The sequence below is a fragment of the Ranitomeya imitator genome, chromosome 4 (genome assembly GCF_032444005.1).
Source record: "Ranitomeya imitator isolate aRanImi1 chromosome 4, aRanImi1.pri, whole genome shotgun sequence".
Classification (NCBI taxonomy): Eukaryota; Metazoa; Chordata; class Amphibia; order Anura; family Dendrobatidae; genus Ranitomeya; species Ranitomeya imitator.
Genome location: NC_091285.1, coordinates 78,375,225 through 78,389,085, shown reverse-complemented (window position 1 = coordinate 78,389,085; position 13,861 = coordinate 78,375,225). Strand labels below are relative to the sequence as shown.

At 41.4% G+C, this 13,861-nt stretch overlaps 1 protein-coding gene across 3 annotated transcripts in view; it reads left to right on the top strand.

Annotated features, from left to right (window-relative positions):
• The window catches only part of VDAC1 (voltage dependent anion channel 1), a 49,426-nt gene extending 37,648 nt beyond the window's left edge, over positions 1–11,778 (top strand). For all 3 annotated transcript variants that reach the window (XM_069763823.1, XM_069763824.1, XM_069763825.1), the window contains 4 exons: positions 3,377–3,604; positions 5,136–5,286; positions 8,920–8,977; positions 10,882–11,778. In XM_069763823.1, the coding sequence (XP_069619924.1) occupies positions 3,377–3,604; positions 5,136–5,286; positions 8,920–8,977; positions 10,882–10,973 (529 nt within the window). In that variant the 3' untranslated portion in view covers positions 10,974–11,778. The remainder of the gene's footprint in view (positions 1–3,376; positions 3,605–5,135; positions 5,287–8,919; positions 8,978–10,881) is intronic.
• The last annotated feature ends 2,083 nt before the right edge of the window (positions 11,779–13,861 follow it).

Genomic DNA, 13,861 nt, shown 5'->3' with positions numbered 1-13,861 from the left:
GCCATCGCTCTCCATGCTCTGGTTCTGCCGTGGTACCAGTTTCCATAACTCCCCTTCCACTGCTTCCGAAAGCCTTTCGGAAGCAGAAAGGGGCCCCAGTGATCCTCAGAGATCCGCACTGACCACGTCCGTTTTTTTGTTTGCGGAGCTAGTATCTTCTCGCCTTATCGCAGCACAACTGCAAGTAGGGACTTTCTCACAGGGAGTTTTCACACGTAGTTCTTCCCTATCGCATACCGTTAGGTCATTGGGACCTTATTATTCCTAGGAGCCTTACAGTAGGCTCCTTTTTCATCCGGGCAGACTTTACTATCAGGGAAAGTCGTCCCGTTCTCCTCTGCGATATTCTCACTCTGACGAGTCTTCGGAGCTAGCTTCTCTGCTCTTTCAGACTTTTTTCCCTTATTACCTTCGAGGCAATGTTGTCCTCAGGCCATCTCCATCCCTTGTTACCAAGGTGGTACTGTATTACCACTGTTATGAGGGCATAGTTCTTCCCTCATCTCTTTTGGCTCCAGTCCACAAAATGGAATAAGATCCCCCTTATTCTGGACGAAGTGAGTGCTCTGAGTAGGTACGTCTTGAGGACAGCGTCCTTCTGAAGGTTGGACATTTTATTTGGGCTTCCTGACGGTAGAGGAAGGCTTCCTGTCATTTTCAGGAAGGGTTTAGCCGTTTCATCGACCATGATAACATGGTGAATTCTTTTCACCATCCAGGAGTCCTTCCGTGCTAGATGTCAGCCTATCTCCCTGTCTATCAAGGGTTCTAGGCACCAGGCGTCAGCAAGGCACGCCTGCAAGCTTGCGGATTCATCCAGTCCGCATGCATTCTTGAAGCACTATAATTCCCACACTTCCACAGATGTGAGTCTGGGCAAGCAGACTCTGCAGGCCGCGGTGGCGCACTTGTAAGTAGCGGTTACACAGGGCCTGATCTATTGTTGTCCCCACCCAGGGACTGCTTTGGGACGTCCCACGGTCTGTGTCCCCCAATGAGGCGAAGGAGAAATAGGGATTTTTGTGTACTCACCGTAAAATCCTTTTCTCCGAGCCATTCATTGGGGGACACAGCTCCCACCCTGTTATTAGCTTATGCTTGTTTTTTTAGAATATGACATGCTATACGCTCATATATTGTTATTGATATTCTAATGCTTTTGCACCGAACTGGTTAGCTGAGAGCCAGCAGGAGGGTATATACTGCAGGGGAGGAGCCAATTTTTTTTTGTATCACTTAGTGTCAGCCTCCTATTGGCAGCAGCATACACCCCACGGTCTGTGTCCCCCAATGAATGGCTCGGAGAAAAGGATTTTACGGTGAGTACACAAAAATCCCTATTTTCCTTCTACATTGCTTTAGTTCTCGGGAAGCACCTGAAGAGTTAATAAACTCCTTGAATGTGGTTTTGCGCACCTTGAGGGGTGCAGTTTTTAGAATGGTGTCACATATACAGAGGTATAATAATCTTTCAGCCATGTCTCACCTAAAGCTCTTTTCAAAGTATTATGAGACTGGAGTTAAGTGTACGTTTCTCATTATTTTTACTTTTTAGGCATTTTATATAAAAATAAAAGAATAATTTTAAATCTTTTATTGTGATTATGCAGCAAAGCCGCTTGAGGGGGAACTGTTGTATAGAGGATTCACAGGGAGAAGTTGCACCCAAACTATGGTGCCTGAGCAAAACCGAAGGCCCCTGTCCAATAAAAACAGCTAGAGCCCTCCATGCATGAAGATGTGTAGCTATAGGGAGATGGGACTTCTGACACTACTTATCTCTCGGGAACACAGGATTAGCCATGCTAAATTCCAATTTGTTTGAAGCGATAACCATTTTGATCCACCAATAATTGTTACGTAACTGAAACGGCAGAAAAAAAGACTTCAGTTCATTAAGTGCAACCAATAATGGATTAGTCTTGTTACAGAGATTGGCAAAAAAAAACATGAGGAACATATTTGCCCCATATTATGGGGCGAAATTCCTTCTGAACTAAACATGGCAATCAGACTAGTTCTCTGGAGGATCATCGTCCCATAACCTGTAATATAATATTTAACAAGAAAGGGATCTCTTTGTACCTTAGTAGTGAAACAGCCATTACAACATCACGTGGCAGAGAGTTCCATCATCTCACTGCTCTTACAGTAAAGAATCTGCCTCTGTGATTATGATTAACCTTCTTTCCTCTAGACATAGAGGATGCCCCCTTGTTCCTGTCGCAGGCCCAGCTGTAAAAGATCACTGGGAAGATTTCTGTACTGTCCCCCATATATTTGTACATTATAATAAGATTACCCTTAAGCCTTTGTTTTTTCAAGTTTGATAACCTGTCTGTGCAGGCATCAGAAGAACACTAGGGCAAAAAATGACCGAGCACTGCTTGAAAGCTCTATAGTAAAGAGTTTGTAAGTGCTGTGCTCCTTCCCAGGCAATGAGCACTAACTATGAAATTAAATATCGATCCTTTCTCGAGACCGGAGAGGATCTCTTAATAACAAGTAAATTACAAAGTTTCTTGTTTTTACAAGCGCTTTGCAATTTTAACTATTTAGAAAGTTGAGACTATCCCTTTTAATAATGTTGTCTGTTCTCCTCTGCGCCCACTTTAGTTACTTTACATCTAGTTGTCTAGTGATGTGTCAATCTTTAGGGAATATTATATTCTGCAGTTCACTCTTATAAGCATTGCTGCCTGTAGAATTTCCCTTTTTTGTTTTTCTGCCGACACAGAGGATTATTTGCAGCAGCTGGAGTAAAGATGACATTTGTCACACAAGTCTGCATGGTCTTCTCGGGGAATGCTGGGGCTGAAAATGGCATTACTGACTGTTTCCCACTCCATTGTTAGCGTCACGTGTATTGTATTGTCCTGCATGACATTTCCATTTGATATATTGACATTTCCATTATTACAACCTTGCCTTTGTCATTTTATTAGACCTATGGTCTAAGGCTTCTTTTGCACTTACCGTGGTTTTGCGGCCCCAATAGATTTCTATGGGGCCACAAAAACGGGCCGCAGTAATTCCACGGAGCTCCGTATGGCCGTGAGAGCTGCTCAGTCTTTTTCACGGCTTACGGACACTGCCCCCATTGAAAGTCAATGGGGCCACAAAAACAACGGAAACTTGTTTTTGCGGTGCACCGTGACTTCCGGTTTTGTGGAATGCCGTTTTTTTTCCATTACATTTTCCATAGTATTGGAAACCCGAAAAACGGCGATCTGCAAGTTTTTTGCAGTCTATTATTGCGGTAGACCGTGAAAATTGCGGCGATATGGCCCACAAAAAACCTGGTAAGTGTGAAAGAAGCCTTACTTGTGTGTTCATGAAGACCATCTTCACCGTCTTAATTTTTGTATATATTTAGAAAGAAGAATGCAAAGATCAAGGGCGCGTACAAGCGAGAGCATGTCAACGTGGGCTGTGATATGGATTTTGATATTGCCGGCCCGTCTGTGCGCGGTGCTGTGGTGTTTGGCTATGAAGGCTGGCTAGCTGGCTACCAAATGACTTTTGAATCTGCCAAGTCGAGAGTCTCACAGAGTAACTTTGCCGTCGGATATAAAACTGATGAATTCCAGTTGCACACCAATGTGTAAGTAGAAAAAAATGTACATGTATTGCTGTCATAAGTCTTCGCGGGAAAAGCTGAATCCGTCATTCACTGTATCATCAGTTAACTTAAAATTTAACCCCTTCCATTTTAGTTTTCAATTATCAAAACTGCATTGTAGGAAATGTATCTTTTGTCACCAATTAAAGCTAATTACAAAGGGGTTTTCCACTACAATGATAATAAAGGCCTATCTCTAGGATATCCATTCGGAAGGAGTTTGACACTTGGCACACTCCTTCAATCAGCAGTACTCGCGTCCTGCAGTGGCCAGATCTAAATGATGTATGGGAGAGAGAGCCAAGTTTCATACATTGCTCCAAAGTACTGCACATCAGCTCCTATGTAAAGGAGATGGGGCTAAACTTCAGTACCCGGGAGCTTCCTTGCACTGTTTAGATCCAGATGCTGGCGGAGGTGGTAACAGCTGATTGATGGGAGTCAACTTCCACCAACTCCTTACAATAGGTCATCAGTATCATTGTAGTTGAAACCCCTTTATAGTATTTCTTTGGATGACAAAATCAATTATTTGCGTTCGATAGTGGTGAGGAGGTTATCAATATCATGGATAGCAAGAAGAACAAACAAATCAATTTTGAAACATATCAAGCCAGATATGTAACTTGAAGCACTGGTCACCAAGCTACGACTTGCCTACTTTGGACACATCATATGAAAACAGCAATGACTGGAGAAGGATATCATGGTCAGAAGAATAGAAGGGACAAGGTAACCGATGGCTTGACCTTATCAAGATAACTGTGGAGAAGACCATTGTGGGCCTATCTAGTCTTGCACAAGATTAATCTTCCTATAGATGGTTCAACCATCAAGTCGCCATGGCTCAAGATTGTGCCGAACCATATGTATTCTGGTGACATAAGAAGTTTATCCACCCTTTTTCATATTTGAAGTATGAAATTACGTTAGGACTAGGTGGCAAGTTTTGATGTGCTCACTTTGCTGTGTTCTGGTGCTACATTAGAATATAATGGAATTGTAGTCTGTTTGTGACTGGTTGTGATTGTAGTCTGGTTGTCCCCCTTTTTAATCTGTAATTGTCTCTATGCTCCAATCACTAATCCCTACCGGATTTCCAGTGACTTGTGTGTTGTGGTTGTGACTCAAACACGTCCACAATCTATTATGTCTTGTCGGGAAGTGTGTCGCCTTTGCCTTTATATTGGTTGATTAGCAGTGTAAAGCTCTCCTCAGATTGTCATTGCCATGTAAACTGATATACTTTACACAGCACATTATAGTATAAAGGTAATAATATGGCCCTCACTGTCGTAGGAATGGGGCCTTCATTATTTACATCTCTCTTGGTTGTTACTGAAACTGGAAAGGTTTTTTTTTGTTCTAGCTGCCATTAGGACATTCTGTGTTAATAATGTAAAAGATTTGATGAATCTCTGAATATGTAAGGGTTCTTTGTGAATGTGATCAGCTGTCTGCTCAGGAGCTGTGATTATTTCTATTGATTTTTTTTATTTTATGTTACCAATAGGAATGACGGTACAGAATTTGGAGGCTCTGTTTATCAGAAAGTAAATAATAAATTGGAAACTGCCATTAACTTGGCTTGGACAGCAGGAAACAGCAACACTCGCTTTGGAATTGCAGCCAAATATCAAATTGACTCAGATGCATCGTTCTCTGTAAGTATTCTCTAGGGGGCAGTGTAAGCACTAAGAAGCACATCGCTGTTATACCGTACAACAAATCTACCTGCCAGGTGACTAAATGTCATTTACAATGTGCTGGAAGACGGGGGCAGCATTCATCAACCCAATTTGCATCACCAGGTTTTCATTGTGTCCCACGGGTGTATTAAAGGCTGTTTTCCACTCATCCCCCTTTTTAATACGATTGAGATTATACGTTCCCCCCAGTTTAGAATACCTTTTTGCTCCTACGATCTGGTTAAAGATGTCCAGGATTAGAGGGAAAGGGTAAGTACCATGGACCGTGATCTGATTGAGTTTGTAGAAATCTAGACAGGGGCTTAAACCCCTCCTCCCCCCTTCATCTATTTTCTGTTATGACCCTTTGCCAGACTTTCGGCGATATGGTCCTTCATGGCCTACCTCACTTGACCAGAGATTTTATATAGTCTGCTCTTTGGCAGCTCGGCCCCAGGAATAAGATTAATGGTGCAATCATAAAGACAATGGGAAGGAAGTTCTTGGCGCTCATGTTCTGAAAAAACATCCCCTAAGACAGACAGGTATTCAGGCACAGATTGGCTACCTACCCTGGCTAGCCAGGAGCCAAAGCAGTGTATGAGACAATACTTGCTCGTCTTTACCACCTCCAGAGTCTGTTGATCTATCACAACCTAGGGTTGGGCAGCATAAACCAAGTTACCACATCAGAGGGCAAACCCTCTAGCACATAACAGTCAATAAATTCTGAGTATATGGCCCCTACCTGTAGATGTATCCTTCAGACGACCTAAGTAAAATACCCCACACTGACAAAAGTACCAATACTGGGTTTAAAAAAAACATTATCCCTGTGCTTGATTGGCCAGCAAACTTGCCTGACCTTAATCCCATAGAGAATCTAAAGGGTATTGTCAAGAGGAAGATGAGACACCAGACCCAACAATGCAGACGAGCTGAAGGCTTCTATCAAAGCAACCTGGGCTTCTATAACCCCTCAGCAGTGCCACAGGCTGATCGCCTCCATGCCACGCCGCATTGATGCAGTAATAAATGCAAAAGGAACACCGACCAAGTATTGAGTGCATTCACTGAACATACATTTCAGTAGGACATTTCCGATTTTAAAATAATTTTTCAAGCTGGTGTTATAAAATATTCTAATTTACTGAGATAATGACTTTAATCCCTTAGTGACGGAGCCAAACTTTTGAAACTTGACCAGTGTCACTTTCCATGGTAATAACTCTGGAAAGCTTCAATAAATTCCAGTGATTTTGAGATTGGTTTTTTTTTCGTGACACATTATACTTTGATAATGGTAAGTTTAGGTCTATTTGTTTTGTGTTTATTTATAAAAAAAATATCAGAAATTTGCGAAAAATGTTTAAAAAAAATTGCAATTTTTAAACTTTGAATGATTATCCCTTTAATCCAGATAGACATACCATAGAAAACCATTATTTCCCTCATGACTGCTTTACATCAGCACCATTTGTAAAATGTTATTTTATTTTGTTAGTGTTTTAGGAGGTTTAAAAATGTAGCAGTCATTTTTCATTTTTTCAAGGAAATTTACAAAATGTATTTTTTTAGAAACCTATCCATGTTTGAAGTGCAGTCAGGTAGTTTATTAACCCTTCAGGTGCTTTTCAGGAATTAATACAAAGTGGCATGACAGAAATGAAACTGTGTATTTTAATCACCTAAATGCCACTAACTTCTGAACAGGTTACAACAGCCGTCAGACTCTAAGGCCGCTGTTTGGTCGTGAATTGCCATGGCAAACATCAGGACCACACAATCATGATCTGAGGGCACCAAAGGAATAAAGAGGAAGTCCCCACACTCTGTTAACCATTTATGATGATGTAGTCACTATGGACAGCAGCATCTAAGGGGTTAACCACTATAGTCGGTGCAAACACTGATCGTGGCTGATACAGCAAGGTGTCAGCTATAGTGTACAGCCGACAACTGCTGGATTGTCACCTGTATGGGGAGGCTATTCTCAAATATCTCAGGTCAGTTAAAAGATGTATTGGTTAAGGGGTTAAGGTTCTCATTGGCTGTAAGCCATAATCATCATTATTAAAAGAAATAAACACTTGAAATAGATCACTGTTTGTAATGACTCTATATGAGTGACGAACTGAAATAAACGAACTTCATGATGATATTGTAATTTTGTGAGACGCACCTGTATATAGCTCCACAAAGTGCTCCTGTCTTTTTATTTTTTCCCTTGAGAGCCACACTTTAGCTCTGAGAGAGCCACATCCATAGTTTCCTTAGCAGTGATACCCATAGCTTCCATTACTGGTATAATGACTACCAAAGTTTCCCCTTAAAGGGCCACTGTCACCCCCCTCCAGCCGTTATAAACTAAAAGAGCCACCTTGTGCAGCAGTAATGCTGCATTCTAACAAGGTGGCTCTTTTAGTTTTTGGTGCAGTTATTCCCAAAATAAAGCGTTTTATAACTTCTCCAAAATACCTGTCTTTATCCAGGGAGGCAGGTCCTCACCCCCCTGCTTGAAACGCCACACTGTCGTCACTCAAATCTTCAGGGGCTCCGGGTGCCGCCCCCTCTGCTCTGTTTTCGCTTGAAATCCGGCGCCTGCGCTGTTTAGTACTGTACTGCTCACTGATGGCAGTGAGCTCTGGCCATCTGACGTCACAGCCAGGTTTGCAGACCTGCCTCCTTGGATAAAGACAGGTATTTTGGAGAAGTTATAAAACGCTTTATTTTGGGAATAACTGCACCAAAAACTAAAAGAGCCACCTTGTTAGAATGCAGCATTACGGCTGCACAAGGTGGCTCTTTTAGTTTATAACGGCTGGAGGGGGGTGACAGTGGCCCTTTAAATATCACACCAAGGCAGTATACTTATATCCTGAGCTCCCACCTTTCCTACTTTCAGTATTCACGCACCTCTTCTGACTGGTAATATACTTCTATTTTATGGCCTGTGTATGCTTTGTCCAGATCTGCTTTTCTGTGCAGAGCTACTCATAAGTCACATCTGGAACCCTGCTCTCTATAGCTGTTTACTAGACTTGGTGGTAATGCCGGCAGACAGACGCAGGCCACAGGGTGGGGACCTAAACCTGTCTGTGTACGGGGGCTTTACTCCATAGAACGATTTTCATGGAGGAGGCCTGATGTTGTTTCCATTCCTTAGAATACCTCCCCAGCCTTTATGTATGATCTGACGCTACCAGCCCCGCAGGGTTTGGCAATGTCTGCATTCGCTGTCTGCTGTTCTCCAGTGATTTTTGTGCCTATGACTATTGGACTGTGAGTATGCAGGCGTCACTTACCTGGAGCCATAGACTGCAGTCTGCACAGTTGCTGACATTATCGCATCGTTGCTAACGGTTTCTGGATTACTTGTGGGGTTTGCTATTGGCATGGTGGTTTAAACTATTGAGATATATATATTCTATATATATATTTTTTTTTAGATTCTCAACGGATACCATGCTATATTATGTACCAATCTGAAAATGAGAACTCTATATATAACTTATACATTATACCATTCAACTTTTAATTTCATAAAATGTAAGCATCTTTGTTTGCAATGGATTAGTATTAATAATTAAGGACTGACCTTTCTTTCAGGCTAAAGTGAACAACTCCAGTCTAATTGGATTAGGATATACTCAAACCCTTAAACCAGGTACGATATTGTGATTGCTAAATAATTTATTACCGTCCTCCACGTGGGTCTTGTCATGCATCGTCTCTATTATTTTGGCCAGTTATATGCAGAAACACAGGCATGAACTTTACAGTAAACTTATTTTTTTGCAGTTCCCATTCTGGCTCTTATCTGGTCCTCGCTGGTCTCTACTTCTTTCTCATCCCTACCCTCAGAAAATGTCCGGAAACGCTGGCTGAGGAGGTCACCATTGCAGACGGTGAATGACTGATCAGGGACTTCTTGTCTATATGGAACCACAAAGTAGTGACCAGTGGGGACCTGGTAATGGCTAAAAAGGAAGCCGCAGAGGACCAGTAAGAGGGAGAAGCAGTTTTGATTTTTTTTTTTTATTTACCAGCAACCAGCAAGACTTAACACTTTGGAGAACCTATTTCTCTGTTGACCGCACTTTCAGGAGTATTAGTGAAGGTACATTCACATTGATAGACCCCTTCTTAGGGCATTTAGTAGATAATCTAAGAAATACAGGGAAAGAAATATTGCCTAGTTTTTTGTTGTTTTATTTTGGTTCAGCAATTATTTTCCGTGCAAATTTCGGTAACGTTGCTGAAAATTCATGCCGCAAAAATAAGTAACTTACTACTTATTTCTTCGGGATATGGGAAACGCAAAGATTAGTCACATTGAGTGACGTTGGGGGCTAAACCTCACTTGGATCCATTTCAGTTGAAACTACAAATCCACTGCAGAAATTCAGTGGTAAGTCTTGGTTTCAGCCATGGAAAATACACTTACTTACTAAATACGGTACCTCTTTGCCATGCACCTGAGGGTTGCTCCATTTACATATATAGTAGGAGTACTATAGTACCCATGGCTTGTAATCTCTTAGGGCATCTCTTATATTTTACAGTACTGTTACCAAAATAATGGTTCACTGATTGTTCATCCACTAGCTATCTCGCCCAGCTCTCCCATACACAGGAGCGCTTGCTCTGCCGAACGCTCCTATGTTCTATGAGAAAGCCGCTGTCAGACATGTCTGGTGGTGACTTACTTCAGGGAGACCAAAAGGATCAGCAGTCCGAAATCAGACATGCCAAATCTATAACTCTCCCAACAATTATTTGTCCGGGGCCCCCATGCGCATGACTGTCAGCCAAACCTGTCGATATCGGTTTAGCCAAATAAGTCTGTGTAGGAAGGAGCTTTAGACTCTACCATGGAATCAGATTTAGCTTGGTCTTGACAGCTTTGTACAAATAGTAAATTTCTTGTTGTAATTACTGGTGGAAAAGCCAGATGCTTGCATATAGGCCGTATGGGTTATGCAATCCACTGGTATTTCCAGGTTAGTCATGCGCAGCCATACATCACGTGTTTAGCAGATGCGTTAGATTTACCTACTATCTGAGATAATGGAATGTGGCAATTATATAATGTGCATGTATAGTTTTACATAAAGCTGTATTTCAGTGGAGGTCCACATCGGTTGATTTCCTTCATTCTATCATTTTTTCCATAATAATTGCCCTTTTACACAAGCCACATACAAGCTGATAGGCCTGTGCACAGAGCAATCATTATTATGATTGTTTGGTGCCCATAGAATATAATGCAGTACATCTCCTGTGTACATGGTTCTACTGAGAGCCATAGGTGTTATCCATATTTTTAGCTGCTGTCTGTTTTGTCTGATGAATGTGGCATCTGGACAGGAGAACAGTATTAACCCAGAGTGATCATATCAGCCACAGTTATGTGTCGGCCTCACGAGAAGTGCTGTGTAGGTCCAAGTGGTTTTCCCCTCCTGGCTCATTATCGACAGGTCTCTCCATACACATCAGCGGTAAGCTGTGACATATAATTTTATTTATTTATATGCTTAGACGTAATACATGTATTTTTTGTTTTTGTAGGTATCAAATTAACACTATCCACGCTGCTCGATGGCAAGAACATTAATGCAGGAGGTCACAAGCTGGGCCTAGGACTAGAATTCGAAGCATAACAGATCTCACTCCGCACCAGATTGTTGTCCGATGTTCTGCAGCATAGATATCCTAAGAATCTAGTGTACCTTTGTAATGTCCTGTGTCCTGGATGCAAACAACCTTCTGTGTCAGTGACAAGTGTTTCCAATGGGAAATCGAGAATCACTCTGCTTTAAAGTGTTATTGCCAGACAAAGAAATACACTTTAGGGAACAGATTTTGCTACTCCAGGAAAAGTATGAAATACTTCATAGCTGCTCATTTCTACCATGCTTGTTAGACTGGAAGGTGTTGTTTGCCTTTTATAACAGAGTAGTTCTAAAATTATATTGAAAAAAAACCACTATAATATATTTTAGATTATTCAATTCTGTATCTCAGCGTAGCGTTATTAGGCTCCTACATTGAGAAAAGGGATTTAAAGTTGTGGTCACCATCCAACTTCACAACGAGAAACTTCACAAGTATTTCATGAACTGTTCTAGTCTTATATGCCAGTCGTCTGACGTTACAAATGTTGTCCATAGACCATCTTAAGGTATTTTTGTGTCTTACATTTTTGCACATGGTATTTCCTTCCCGGACGCACTACAGGAAAGCTTGAAAGAGCCATATGCAAGGGAAGAGACATTGTTCCTGAAGTACTCACAGTGATGTCCCATGTATCCATCTTTCAAAGGACTTTTACTGTGTTTATTTCCTGCACCATTTTTCCATTTTTGTTTTTTAAGCGAACGATCCATGTAGTGTCTTCCATTTTGTGAAACTAGGCTCCCCCTATATGCTGTATGCAACATCCACTCAAATAAATCCCAAATATGACATTGGTGTGATTTGTGGGTTTTTTTCTGTTGTCGAGACAGTGTATTGTTTTCTGTTATCAACCGTATAATGAGAGGTTGATCATAATATTAGTGGGTTTACTGAAAAATGCAGAACAATCTCCCGTTCTGCGCACTTCCAGTAAGGGCAGGGTATTTGAGTCTTGTAACAGCTTACTACGTGTAACCTTTTGGAATGAAAGCATTATTCCCAAGTTGTCTCTTGAGCAGCTCACAGCTCTGCAGTCTCTTTCACTTCCTGGGGAGTGAGCTCTCAGCCTTGACTGACAGTTCTGGTGAGTGTCCAGAAACCAACAGGAAGAATCACACAGATCATCCGACTGGTACCAATTTGTCAAGGAGAACACTAATATGTCAGGAAACAATACTCCCCTGCCCCCAATCATCAGTGCAAATACGTTTCTCATAGGCCAGTTATTGGGGAACTCACTGAGCATATAGTATATATTCCTCGGATTCCAATACATGGCAAATATACATCAGTATGGTCGCTGCTAACCTCCACAATAACAGAAACTAGTTGCCACCACCAATCATTTATACAGGCTGACTGGACACCCATTGACATGGCATATTGCTTCAGATGTGTGCTTTATAGAGCAAGAGGAGCAAAGCGATGACATTTTATATATTTCATCAAAAAAGTAGGCAGTGTTTATAAAAAAAAAATGTACAAAAGATGTTACAACATGAACAATACAATACAAGTCTATACAATTACATAAAATAAAAGGGATGAACAAAAGAAATGTACTAAACCTAATCTCAGAGGGTTGGCTCTGGCTTTTAAGTAGGGGAGCTCTTCATTTTTGGAAATGGGATACGACTACAGTGAACCTTGTCTTACAGGACTGCCAAAGATTGTAATTTGGCATTTGCTTTTATTAACACATTATGCCCACATACCTTCCCTTCAGTGACTCATAACAGGGCTGGTCTTCAGAAAATTATGGAACATGGCTCAATCTTTGGAAAATGATGAAATTCCCAAATTCTAAGAGATCTTCACTTCTGGAGATCCTAGGTGGGAGATATTACTGTCATATTTCCTATTACCTTTCTATCAAGAAGAAACATGGCATGGATAGCATCATCCATCTGTTATTAACTTGATAGGCGCTGTCTCGACCACCCAGTGACTTAAGGCAATGCGTTACGTGCACCACACTTTTTCACAACTCTGAAAATGTCATAACTGTCATCTTTGCCTTTCATAAAAAAACACAATATTCATAATTTGGATTGGGAACAAAGCAGCTGAATGTAGTTTTCCTGCCAGTTCTGTGACACATGCAGGCTAGAAGTGAGAGGTTCTCTCTACTGGCCATAAATTTGTTGTATCCCGAAACTTTGCTGCCAGCCCTACCTGGTTTGTGACTAGTCAGAAGCCAAGTTTAATTACCTGTTCTTAGGAAGGGGGCTCTCAGCTGATGAGCATCATATGTTGGTCACATAGCCAGCTTTTTGCTACATTTAATCCATGTTTCAATGTTAATAGGAGAACGTGATAGATTTTTACAATTATATTTATAACAGTAGCCTTTTAAAGCTTAGCACAGGTTCTGCTGTGGCACATTTAGATCTCAGTGGTTTTGTTCTAGAGATACATTTACACACAGAGATCCCAGGTACTTTGCACAAGGACATTGCTCAGGAAAGCCAATCCTGTGTAGGAGATCTGCTGTGGAAGTAGCTGATGGTGTGGGCTGGTGATATTGCCAGATTTATAACAGCAGCTGGCATGAGCTGAGAGGAAGGTGAGCAGCCAGCTGCTGTATAGAAATCAAGTCTGTGGTAGAGGGCTGACTGGGATAATAGGAGTTAACCTCTCTCTTGGAAAGTAACCGCTGCACACTCTCAGCCAGGGTCTGGGCAGACATTAAAGGCCAAGATAAAAACATGCTGTACATTATGTACAATAAAAGCTGTCATCAGGAGAACTACATTGATGACAGCATAGAAAAAGCAAGTGCGATGCAAACTTGCTTATTTTAATGTTGTCCAAACATGTTTAATAATCTGAGAATACCCCTTTAAGCTGTGATAGTAAAAGAAAAGCAATT